At 36.7% G+C, this 13,582-nt stretch overlaps 1 protein-coding gene across 1 annotated transcript in view; it reads left to right on the forward strand.

Annotated features, from left to right (window-relative positions):
* Positions 1 to 13,582, forward strand: part of DNAH5 (dynein axonemal heavy chain 5) — a 376,240-nt gene that overhangs the window by 281,105 nt on the left and 81,553 nt on the right. The window contains exons 50-54 of the mRNA XM_033436578.2: positions 1,467 to 1,589; positions 1,782 to 1,995; positions 3,293 to 3,516; positions 6,256 to 6,454; positions 8,603 to 8,775. Of these exons, the coding sequence (XP_033292469.2) occupies positions 1,467 to 1,589; positions 1,782 to 1,995; positions 3,293 to 3,516; positions 6,256 to 6,454; positions 8,603 to 8,775 (933 nt within the window). The remainder of the gene's footprint in view (positions 1 to 1,466; positions 1,590 to 1,781; positions 1,996 to 3,292; positions 3,517 to 6,255; positions 6,455 to 8,602; positions 8,776 to 13,582) is intronic.

Consider the following 13,582-nt stretch of genomic DNA (forward strand, 5'->3'; position numbering starts at 1 on the left):
CCCCCAGACATAAAATCTTCATGTGCCTATGAGTTCTCATTAACAGATAAGGGAATATCTGGAAGGCTCTAGTTTGCCATAGGGAGTTGTCAAGAGATTATTAATTGCTTTATCCATTTAAATTCATTGAGGAGAGCTAAATTTAGCCTAGTACATTACTTTAAACAGTTTTCTTTTATGTCAGGGGAATATGAAATTCTCCTTGCCATTGTACTATTGTCATGGGAAATTTGTGTGATATGTTTATATATCTTTCTATTTTGAAATGGTGAAAAATGTTCACATCTTTTGCTATTGTTCATTAAAATGATGACAGAAAATTACAATTTGAAATTACCAAACTGGGGGAATTTTCAAGGACAGATGTATAGATTTTTGTTTATATCTTGGCCTTATTTCTTGGTTGTATCTTGAAGGGTTATTAATGTCATTTTAACTGGTTTGCTCTTCATGAAATAAGGAAACTCTTTTTTGGATAGGATGAGAATGCATTTTATCTCAGTACACCTCCACTTTCTCTTATATTTTATACATTATCTTTAGCATGACTTAAATCATGAATCAGTGGGAATAAAATGAGGTCTTTAAGATTGAGTTTCTGGAGCATGAGAAGTGTGAGCCCTTTCTGTTTTCTTTGCAGTGCTGGCTCTGCTTACTCAGTACATATATTCTGAACAACTGATTGATTTCCAAACTACACTCTATGACCATGGAAATGTTAATACTGTAGTCAGTAGTCTGGGGTTCTTCCCTCACGTCCCCATTACTCCTTCCAACACCCCTTCTGTCAGTTTTAGTATTCCTCTCCACATTGCTAGGGCATTTTTTATAGAGCACAGTGCAGTTTCCTCCTGTACCACCAAAGCTCAGAATGTATTGGATAGAAAAGAGGGGGCATTGTCCTCCACTTTGTGAAGGGGAAGAGAAGTGATTCAGTGTGATTGCATCTGCCCAAAGCAGACTGTGTCAGGCTACAGAAGCCAGTTGGCAGATTTCTCAACAAAGAGAGAACAATCTTCAGATTATGGCCGCCCGTGGAGCTCAGAGCAAGACCTGAGAAGCCTTTTGGACAGTAGCCCTGTTTAGCTTTGTCTATGATTATAAGGAAACTTTGAGGAGGGCTGGACCTTTGAATAATGGGGGTTAGGGTTATATTATATTGTCACCAACATAGGCACAATAAGACAAAACTAAGTCTGTAGAAATAAACAGAAGAGTCTCATCCCATTCAAGATTTACATTGATCAGAATTTTCTTTACTCCTAAATTAAACCAGATTTTCAAAGGTTATAAACGTTATGCAAGAAAAGTTAGGTACCTCATGCCCTGCTTTCCAGAATTAAGGGACATTTTTGGTTTTTTTCTGAGTAATTTCTGTCATTTCAAAGTTTCCTGGATTTTTAAAATAATTAACCATGTCAGGGGATATTTTCACAGATGTTTCTGTTGACTTTTCTATTTAACAGAGGACAATAGAGAGCTATGTGGATAAACGCATGGGCACAACATATGGCCCTCCAGCAGGAAAGAAGATGACTGTTTTTATTGATGATGTGAATATGCCGATAATCAATGAGTGGGGAGACCAGGTATATCGATCCTATTGTGCACTTTATTTGCCTAATTCCTCATTGATTTATTTTTTGATGAGTAAATATTTTTTACTTTTTCAACTTGCAATTCCTAAATTCTAATAAGGTTCATTATTTGGAAACACTCAAAGAGTTAGGTCCTGGGATATAAAGGAATGATATTTTAATTCTAAAAGTTGTCTTTCTTAGGTTACTAATGAGATAGTACGACAGCTGATGGAACAGAATGGATTTTATAACCTAGAGAAGCCTGGGGAGTTTACCAGCATTGTGGACATACAGTTTTTAGCAGCTATGATCCATCCTGGGGGCGGACGCAATGATATACCCCAAAGGCTCAAGAGGCAGTTCTCTATATTTAACTGCACGTTGCCCTCTGATGCTTCTGTGGACAAGATCTTTGGTAAAGTGAATGTCAGTGGGGCATGGGAGGGAAGAATCCCTGCTTGGGTTCCAGTGAGAATATATCCACCTAGAGGTCAACACAGAAAGAGCATTGGGTGGTTCCTTAGTCTACGGGCTTCATCACTCTCAAGCAGTGTATTTTGTTTATATAAAGATTTACTTTATTATGTATGTACTGAGTTGAGTGCTAAGTAGATTTTTTCTGCCTATGTATTTCTTTAAGAAACTGTCGCTAGCTTCTTAAGGCAGAAGGTTAAACATTAAATGGTCTTAGTCACGATGAGATGCTTTCCTCGTGGGTATACATATTTGAGGTCTGCATTGATATAATGCCATACCAAAAGTTTATGTAGCTGATACCTAACCAACCCATATAATGATTTTGGCCAAAGAAATAATATTGCACAGAGTGGAGATTAGCCAGAGTCTGATCCTCAGAGTAATTAATAGGGTTGTAATAAATTACTGATTGATTACATATGCAGCGTTTCAGAAATAAATTCACCCAAGAAACACTAGCGCAATCGTAACCATAATTATTTAACTGAGAAATGAAAATGAGTTTAGAAACTGATTATGGAATCACTCTTTTCAGAAAAAGTGTAAAGTTATGCATGTATTCGTGTTAGGTACTAATTTACCATTTCTGAAATAGCAACTGAGAAAAAACTAACTAAGATTACCCTAATAAATTTCTGGCAGACTAAGAATGTCTTCTTAGTGCCCTAGGGTAGTGGAGTATGGCAGCATCTGCCTTCAATCACAGTGGTGGGCAAAGGTTTGGAAACCAAATGACATGGGAATTATCTAAACTTGGGAGAAGTAAAATGGACTAGAAGGAATGACTATTTTTGCTTTTAATTATTCTTTTTTGCCTGGAAAATTTTACCTGTAAAGTAACTTAAAATTTTTTATAATGCATGGAAAGGCAACAAAAAAAAATAGAGAAATCTTAGCGGATTCATGAAACCTCCCTTTTTCTTATCTTTTTCTAAGGCACCTTTATATATTCATCATTGTTACCCATTTAATAATACTGAATCAGTTCAGCTAGAGTGTTCAGTAGTATTTCTTAGTCAACTTTTCAGTATTTGAATGCTAACTTGCTTGTAACTATACCTACTTGGTAGGTTTAAAAAAACCCCAAAGAACATTAATTAATAGAAATTTCTTTAATATGTGGTTAACTATTAAAATGTTTAATTATTTTTGTACTCTGCATTATAATGTTTTTCATTTTCACTTAGGTGATCTGAACTGTCAGTCAAAATGTTATGACTTTTTTCCCCTTTCAGGTGTGATTGGGATAGGATACTACTGTACCCAAAGGGGCTTCTCAGAAGAAGTGAGAGATTCAGTGACGAAACTGGTTCCCCTGACACGCCGACTGTGGCAGATGACTAAGATTCAAATGCTCCCTACCCCTGCAAAATTCCATTATATTTTTAACCTTCGAGATCTTTCTAGGATCTGGCAGGGAATGTTGAACACTACTTCAGAGGTTATCAAGGAACCAGATGTAAGTGATACACAAGAGAGTAAAACAAGTAACTTTGTTATTTATTATAAACTCTAAATATTCTTAGTAATGCAATTTTTAGTGGCATTATGAAAATATTTTGGGATGTTTTAGCATGGATATTTTTTTCTTTGCTGCTTTTCACGAACATAAATAAGGGAAAAGTATGCCAAAATAGTTCTCTTTAAAAGTTTCAATTAGGACTTCCCTGGTGGCACAGTGGTTAAGAATCCGCCTGCCAATGCAGGTAACACGGGTTCGAGCCCTGGTCAGGGAAGATCCCACATGCAGCAGAGCAACTAAGCCCGTGCGCCACAGCTACTGAGCCTGCGCTCTAGAGCCCGTGAGACACAACTACTGAGCCTGTGTGCTGCAACTACTGAACCCCGCGCGCCTAGAGCCCATGCTCCGCAACAAGAGAAGCCACCGCAATGAGAAACCTGTGCACCATAGCAAAGAGTAGGCCCCGCTCGCTGCCAACTAGAGAAAGCCTGCGCACAGCAACAAAGACCCAATGCAGCCAAAAATAAAAAATACATAAATAAATACATAAATTTTAAAAATTCCAAATAAATTTGGTTTATGTTTAAGGAAATATTATATACAATTATTTTCTAATGAATAGAGTAAAAGGAAAAATTGATTTTGTTTTTTCATCATTTTCTTATACTAAATAATGGAAAGAATCCCTGTTGATCTTATTATATGTCTTCCTATTATTCATATTATAAACTTCATATCATAAACCTGACATTTTAACTTTAAAAAGTAATTATCTTTATAAATAAACTTTCAAAATTGAAGAATGAAACCATTTTGTTGTTAATCATCCATGATCTTTCTTTCCCATATAACTTGATGTACTAAAAGAAATACATATATTGGTAAAACTGAAAAGAGACAGAAGAGTAGAAAGTTCATTTGACAGAAAAATGAGCGTTTGTACGTACGCTCGAATAAAAGAGTTCCTAGCATTATAAGAATGCTCTTCGAACTAAAAGGGAATTCTAGTACGTAAAATGCAGTATGTATGTAATATGTAAAATTGTAAAGTATGTAGTATGTAAAAATGCAGTATGCCTTTTTTTGCCAAAGCATAAGGCTAAGGCAACATCAGCCTGTTTTTCCATCCTTTTATGGAACCAAGGTTGTAGTTAAGCAAATAGGTTTTAGGGGACTTCTCCACTTAAACGCACCGAAAAAGTTGAGATATCAACCAAACTGTCACTAGACACATCCAATGTGGACTATTAAAAAAAACTCAGCTTTGCCTCAGATGCTCACAAAGTAGGTAACCACACTGACTGACTGCAAGAGGACGTTTTGGGGAAAACTCAGTCTCCTCGTTACAGAGAATTGGGGAGTCATTTTAACAGCAGTGAACATGTTAACTTGATTTTTTTCCCTCAGAGTTATTGACAAATGAATAGTGTTGTGGAATGCAGTCTTCCAAAATTACTTTTTGTGTAGCCATTTTTTGGTGCTTATTTAAAATCAGCATAAACTGGTCTAGCAATTGGTTTGTCATGAACTTTTGTCATAAGTGAATCATTAAATATATTTTACTAAAATTTTATTTTCTGGCCACCAAAGAACATTTGATCATTAGTAATATAATGGCTTAAAAGCCTTCTAACTTGCAAAACGTTACCAAGGTAAGAAATTTCCACCAGTGTTTCGTATTAAATAATTAGCTTAGACAAACATTTGTTATGCTTGCTATAGGAACAGGTATATTGAGCAATTAATTCTCTCAACTTCCAGTTAATTTTGGGTCCTGGATTATCTAGACTAGGTGATTGCTTTATGCAGATAATCCAGATTTTTGCCATAAATTTCCTTCACACTGTGTTAAGTAAATATATCTTTGTCATGATCTCAGTTGCATACATGAGAGTTGTTTATATGCAACATTTTTTTTTTTTTTTGCGGTATGTGGGCCTCTCACTGCTGTGGCCTCTCCTGTTGCGGAGCACAGGCTCCGGATGCGCAGGGTCAGTGGCCATGGCTCATGGGCCCAGCCGCTCCGCGGCATGTGGGATCTTCCCGGACTGGGTCACGAACCCGTGTCCCCTGCATCGGCAGGCGGACTCTCAATCACTGCGCCACCAGGGAAGCCCTATATGCAACTTTTTATATTATGCTCTGGCCACATGAATGTAGGTGTCTTATCCAAACAGACTAATTGATCACAAACATAAGACTTTTATGTAGAGTATTAGTTTGTTGGTTATTCAGAGTGATTTAGTATTTTGTCTAGGAATGTTTTTGTTTTAATTTAAAGGCTGAAAAGGAATATACACTACTCTCTATTTACTATACTTGAATGAGACCAATTTGAAATGAAGTTAAGTACATTTTAACTTATTTTATTTATTTTTAATAGGACAGTTATATTCATGAACAATTTGTTGTATACTAAGACTGTGCAAAGCATGTTTTATATCCTTGTATCCCCTGTACAAATGGCAGTAACATCTCCCACGTCATTTTGACAACCCCAAAATGTCCTTTTTTGGTCATAACACACCAAATGAAAACCCTTAGTCTAGGATTTTGTTTCTGATGTGCTCCCAAAGCTGTTGTTCACATTAAAAGGAAACCAGTAGTGTTAATCTTAACTTTTTAAAATGTAGTATCTTAAATCAGGAAGGATGCTGCTCTGTGATATCGTCCACTTGAATTCCCAACTCCGGGTTAATGGGAATTAATAACACATTTTAATGATGCTTTTGACAGGAACTGTTAAGGCTGTGGAAGCATGAGTGTAAACGTGTTATAGCCGATCGTTTCACGGTGTCTGATGATGTGACCTGGTTTGATATGACTTTAGTAAACTTGGTGGAGGAGGAGTTTGGTGAAGAGAAAAAACTCTTGGTGAATTGCGGAATTGACACTTATTTTGTGGATTTCTTGAGGGATGCACCTGAAGCTACAGGTAAACTATTGAAGCAGAATTTGAAATTCCCAAAAGTGATATCTGAAGACAAGTTCAGTTCAGGGATGTTGAATTTCTGTTTAGTAAACTTTACTGAGACAAGCCTGGGACATATTAGGTGCTCAATAAATACAGAATGAGTAGATAAATGCATACTGATGGAGTTCAAAGATTAATCATTTTAATGCACATCAGTCTTGGATATTAAGGTAGATTTGGGAGGCATACTATGGCAGAAGACAGTGCTAAAGACTTACAGCTGTCACATAGAGGTAGATTTAAGGAAGGGATCTCCCACACATTACCTGGGCAAGTCTCTGAACTTTCTTGAACCTCATTCTCCTCATTTATAAAAATAGAAATATTAATATATGAGTCATGGGGCACTGTGGGGAATAAATGAAATGTTATCTGTGGATGGCTTGGGCAGTCCGTGGCTTGTACTCACTGCCAGATGAAACATAGCAAAACTATGATAATTATTACTCGAGTATTCCAGGTGCTGAAAATAACAAGAAAAACCTCACATCCTCTGAGAGGGCTGTTGAATACAATTAGAAAGAGGTGGGTGATGTTGAGGGAAGATTTTGTGGTTATGGTTCCATAAAAAATTGAGATATATTACTTATGAAAAGAGGTGGGGCTCCAATTATTTTTTTCCTTCAGAAATAACTGAGCTTAAGTAGAATATTTTTCTTTCATTTAGAAACCTCTTCTAATACTGAGGAGGAATTTTAAGTTAATTTTCATATTCAAAGAGGCATGTTTAAACACATGCTATTTATATCTTCTAAATGATTGAAAATGACCAGGCAGCCCCTTACTAGATTAGATAAGGATGTATGTGATCTGTTAAGTTTCTGAGTGACAATTGCAAAGGGAGGTTTATTGCTGGCTATGCAGTTGGACTGATCCTTCCACAAAAAGAAGCTGATACAGTTTATTTTCAATCAGGCCCCCCACATCCAAAAATCATGCAAAGGTAAGAGAATTTACAAGGTAATTAGAATTTATGTATTTTATTTCCTCTAGTTCAGAAGGATAAGTAACTAGATTACGGTTTTCTAGGAGCAAAGCGCAACTGCAGCATTGTGGGGCGGGGGCTGGAGGTGGGGAGTTTGGTTGGGGATGGGGTGAATGAGTCTAGAGGGAAGCACAGAACCTTTCAGTGACTTCAAAGCACTTTGTCAAAGCTTGAAATGAACATCTATGAAATAAGGAAGTGACTATTGAAATTCAGTTAGTGGGAGCTTTGCAAATGGACCAATCCTAATAATTATGTTAAATCAATTTCCTTGCTTTGTCATAAAAAGGTTAAAATACTTTATATTAGGACAGGGTCAATTGAAAGTAATTATGTACTATTAGATTTGGAAGATCCACTCACTCTTCTAGTACCCAGTGAATTTCTGGGTTGTTACTGTATCAGTATATTCAACTGATGTTAACTGATAGTGAATTTACCTATGCCCAATTTAGCTTTTTCTTTGGCATTATGCTTTATAGTCAAAGTTGGAAAAGTATTAAGCTGGTATGTTATGTGTTTCTAATTTTTAAAAAAAGTTTAGTGATTTTAATACTTTTCCCAGTGAGATAACTCAATGTTTATTTATTTAGGAAATCATTGTTTCTATTTTATCTCTACCCTTCACCTCCATTCCCCCAAATTCACTTCTATTCTCACCACTAACTTAAAATTTCTGACTCATAAAATTTTCCTAAGCAAATGCAGTGACCTTTTTCTTTTTATTCTTATTAAAAATAATTTAATTTTTGATTTCTCTTGCTGATTTTGACATTAAATCCCTACTTTTTCAATCTTCATTAGCAAATATCTCTGGGAAGATCCTTGACATGCCAATGGTCTATTATGGGTTCAAATTAAATTCAATGTATATGACATTATTTGAAATTGACCTTTTCTATACATTTAAGAATTAAGACTGCATATGATCACAAACATTCTAATGCTTTGACTACTGTGTGCTTTCTTTTCTTTTCTAAAAATACATACTCTGACATTTGGATAAAAATCAGTATTATTCAGTGCTAAATTGTAGAGCTATGAGTGTATTAATTTAGGTTGAAGGAAGTGGTAAAGTCCAGTGATTTGAAGAAACTTAATTGATTTTTCTTCCCCAACCCCAGGTGAAACATCTGAGGAGGCTGATACTGAGATGCCCAAAATTTATGAGCCAGTTGAGTCTTTTGATCAGCTGAAGGATCGTTTGAATATGTTCCTGCAGCTCTATAATGAGAGCATCCGTGGCGCTGGCATGGATTTGGTGTTCTTTGCAGATGCGATGGTCCACTTAGTCAAGGTCAGCGGCCACGCCCGGTAGCACCCACAAAATGACAGACCCTTGCCTTTACACCAGAATTTTTTCCCTCCTCTTTCATTTTCTTCTTCTAGGAGAAAATTCAGTTTAAAAATAAACCCAATGCTCTATTCCAATTTAATTTCCGAACTGAATGCAACATGTCACACCTATAGGTTTAAAATCAGAGCAGGTGTACTTCAAATGTGTGATATGATAATTTTATTCACTGTGGCTATACTGTTTCCAGCTCAGTGTTTTCACTACATAGAATGAATGTGGTTGGCATCTGAGTTCAAAGCACACGCACAAAGTCTGCTTATATTTTGCATAATGCAAAGGATAACTATAAAAAATAGTACATTAGTTTTGAGGACATTATGCTAAGTGAAATAAACCAGTCACAAACCCACAAATACTGTATGATTCCACTTATATGAGGTCCCTAGAGTAGTCAGTTCATAGAGACAGAAAGAATGGTGGTTGCTGGGGGCTGAGGGGAGGTGAATGAGGAACGTTTAATGGTACAGTTTTATTTTTGCAAGATGAAGAGTCCTGGAGATGGATGGTGGTGATGGCTGCACAACAATATGGATGTACTTAATGCCACTGGACTATACTCTTAAAAATGGTTAAGATGGTAAACTTTATGTTGTGTGTATTTTACCACAATTAGAAATAATAATTAAAAATAGTGCATAAACAGTTGATTTTGAGTTGGGATGAAAATTCTGTTACAATGAAATCCACCAGGAAAGTACAGTTGCCTTTCTACTTTGTCATATGAGTCATTACAATTTCCAATCACAGTAATGATTGCCCCTCAAAAGTTAGAAGTAAAATATATTATTTACTTGATAACTTACATGATCTAATTTATTGATGGTGGGAGATAATGCCATTTAAAGTTCGTCGTTGATATTCTCACTTTATTGATGTCAATTATGTTTTCAGACTACATCCTTTTAATTAGAACGAAGACAATTTGAGGCTGTCTCCCATTACTTAGGCTTAACCATGAGGAACAACCTCATACTCACAAGTTGTCACCTCTAATAATTACAAAACCTTAGAACTGGAGAGGGTTTTAGAGGTTACTTAGTCAACTCTCCCTCTGAAAATTGAGGAGGCCAGACTAAGTCAGGGAGAAGGAGGAAAACAGAGAGTGTGTTCTGAGGTTGGATGTCCCCAGCATGAGGACACTTAGCTTGGAAACTGAATTCTCAGAATCTGAGATATCTACTGAATTATGAGTGCAAATGTTCTTCCAAAGCCAAATATAAATAACATTTTGAAATTAGCTCCTAATTTATAGTTGACTAAAAGTCAAAAGGAAGAATGGAGATACTATCATATTTAATGATTAAAAGGAAGAAGACAAAAAGAATAACATTTTCTAAATAAATAATATCAAAGGCAACTTCATGACTAGTGTCTATGGAGACAAAATCTGATTGGCTTGGGATTCCATAACAGCTTAAATTGAAATGAGGTTATTTATGTTAGTCTTGTGCTTGAGGATGTTCGTTAGAAATGTTTTTTTTTCTGGGTTTTGCAGCACAGATTATGCATTTCTTCACTTTGGGTATGACATTAAAGGCATGTGTGCCTCAGTACAGGTCCTTGACTGTGTTTTCCCTCACTCTCAGCCTCTAGTGTGCCTGCTCTGGGATTGGCCAAAGAATCCATGATTGGAGTTTCTGAGCTAAAATGCTACATTCCTCACTGTTTTCTAGGCCAACCCTCTCTTCTATACTCTTGCTTTCTGTGTACAGTTACATCCAAACTCTGTCATGTGGGTGTGAGCCTTGAAATATGTGACCTAGTTATAAGACATGATAGAAGCCAAGAGACAGGATTGAAGATGAAAACTGCAGCAAAACAGGATGTGATCTGAAACCAAGTGTGTTTCTTAGTTCCTTTCTTAATCAAAATAACAACTTTCTTTTAAAACCAAGAATATCTCTGCGATATCTCTTTTGCCTCTTTGGTTAAAGTTCAAATCATGGTGTGTATTGTTTTTCATGATCTATTCCTTGCCTACCACTCTACCCCTTGTGCGTGGTGCTCTGCTTAGGGTGTAATCCAGAAAAATCAACTGCTTGTGCTTAAACACATCCTGATTCCAGAGCACCTCATCAATGCTGCATTCCCAGCAGGTGTTGTGTTGTATAGAATTTATCTGTTTGTATTTGTCTTTTCTGCCAGACTGTAAGCTCTGTGAGGGCAGGCATCCACTTTATTCCCCTTCATATTCACAGGATGGAGTATTGCTGAGACAGGCACACTTGTGATGCTTGATAAATAGGTTTAGAATTTAACCAAGTCCCCAATATGGCCCTAAACAACGCTTTGCACCTTATTTCCTGATATTTCCATACCTGGTACTGAAGTTCCCATCCCTATGAGGACACCTCAGGCCTTTTGCTGATTCTGAGACTTTGTGCATCCCATTCCCTCTTCTTAAAATTTAGCTCACTTCCTCCCAGTGTGCCATTTTCTTTGCATCATAAACTTCTAGTTATCGTTCAAGATCTAGATCAAATTCCAGCTCCACACCTAAGACTCGCCTTCACAAGCAGTGTTGTTTCCTTTGCATTCTTTCCAGTTGCCATCATTCCTATCCACCCCAGCATTCACCATGGGGCATTATTGCATGTTTCTATTAATAGGTCTCTCAGGATGTGAGCACCTGTAAGGCAGGATGGGCATTATTAAGTTTTAAAATATTTGCTAAAGAAATTAAAAAATGAGTATCCGTATGTTACAATCTATAGATAATAGGACAGGATAGTCCCATTTGAAGTTCTCACTTGACTGTGTTTTATAGTTTCTGTTTTTAACTAGATTATGAGTTTTTTGAGTCTGCTTTTAAAGTCTTCTATTTGTTTATATATGATCATTTGTCAAATATGTTTTAAGAACTTCTCATGTGCTAGAAACTGGGAATGGAAAACTTTAGTTTAACACCTAAGCCCAGTTGCAGGAAAAGGTGTTGGGATGAAAGTTCCTTATACTTGATTAACAACAATTATTTAAAACCCTAATATATTCACCAGCATCAACTAAAGGAAATGGTTTATGAAAAAAGTTATATATTTTGAAAAAGTTAACCAAGAAACAACACAGACGATTCTAGGATGGCCTGCAGTAGCTTCTTACCTGTTTTATCTATCTATGCCTCTTGAAGTAACACCAGGGAAAGAGTAGGAATAGACGCTGGCAAAATCCTAAGAATTCTTGCCAGTACCACTCCTTCCCTGCCTATAGCAACTTAGGAGAGTATCACATGGAGAGGATGAGTAGGAGGCTGGAAGAGCAGAGCATATCACTTACTAATCTCACCGGGATTGGTGGACCAGGTTCTTAGGTCCACAACAAAAAAATGGTCTCCATTTCCAAGGGCTCACACTAAATTGGGGGATATAATCCCAAAGCAGTGGTAGTCCCAATACGAATAGGGTATAGCCCCCGCCAGTGGAGGGAATCCTGAAAAAGGATGTTTAACAAAACCTTGTCAGAATGCAGAGCCGAGGTTGTGCCAGAAGGCTTCTGCCAGCACCAGAGAAGTGATCCTTTCTCAGCCCCCAGATAGCTTTCTATCATTAGTTTAGAGAAAAGCTGGCATTACAGCAAAACTGCAGGCTCAAACTGCAGTTAGGAGGGAAAGACAGTCATCACATAAGGTGAAAAATGCATCCAAGAGAATTCTACAGCGAATCCCCTTTAGGTGGGGTTGGAGACCTGATGGTGAAAGTAGTTTATCAAATACAAATAAAGCCAAAGAATCATGGACTTTTACCACAAATATGACCTGGAATGGTCTGGGGCTACTGACTGGCATAGAGTGGACTTCTGGTCTACCCATAATCACTTAGTAGATAACTTAGGTATCACTATCTTTGCCAAATAATAAGAAGAGTGTTTATGCTTATTTTCTTCTTTTTAAATTCCATCATCTATGCCATATTTTGGAAATTTTCTTGCCTTCTATTTAAACTATGTTAGTTTTCAAATGTGGAGGATACTCTAATTAACCTTGTGTTCTGTGTTCCAAGGATACACATTGTTTTGAAATTTCTGTTCTTTTTCCTATCCTACTGAAGTAGATTGGCAAACTAAAAGGAAACCTCAAAGTGCCCTTTATTTCTCTCCTTGAAAACCCAGAACAAGCCACAGTCTGGGCTGTCTGATGACTTTTCTCTACTGGTCTCCTCCTATCCTAGTTTCCTAAAGGCACATGCCCCGCTCCCCACCCTGTCCAATACTTCTTAAACACTGTTATATTTCAGAAATGCCTTCATTAGTCCAACCAGTATATCTTTCTATTCTGATCCTAAGACATGTACAGCTTCTAAAATGCTTATACAGGCATACTGTATTTTCTTGCCCTTTGCTTTAATGCACTTAGCAAATATGCAATTTTTTACAAATTGAAGGTTTGTGGCTACCCTGTGTCAAGCAAGTCTATTGGTGCCATTTTTCCAACTTTTGCTCACTTCGTTTCGCTGTGTCATGTTTTGGTAATTCTCACAATACTTCAAACCCTCTACCACCAAAAAGATTATCACTCACTGAAGGCTCAGATGATGGGTAGCATTTTTTTAGCAATAAAGTATTTTTCAATTAAGTATGTACATTGTTTTTTTAGACATAATGCTATTGCAAAATTAATAGATAGTATAAACATAACTTTATGTGTACCGGGAAACCAAAAACTTGCTTTATTGCAATATTTGTTTTATTATGGTGGTATGGAACTGAACCTGCAATATCTCCTAGGTATGCCTGTGTTGAATAAATAGGAAAA

Source organism: Orcinus orca, chromosome 3 (genome assembly GCF_937001465.1).
Source record: "Orcinus orca chromosome 3, mOrcOrc1.1, whole genome shotgun sequence".
NCBI classification, from domain to species: domain Eukaryota; kingdom Metazoa; phylum Chordata; class Mammalia; order Artiodactyla; family Delphinidae; genus Orcinus; species Orcinus orca.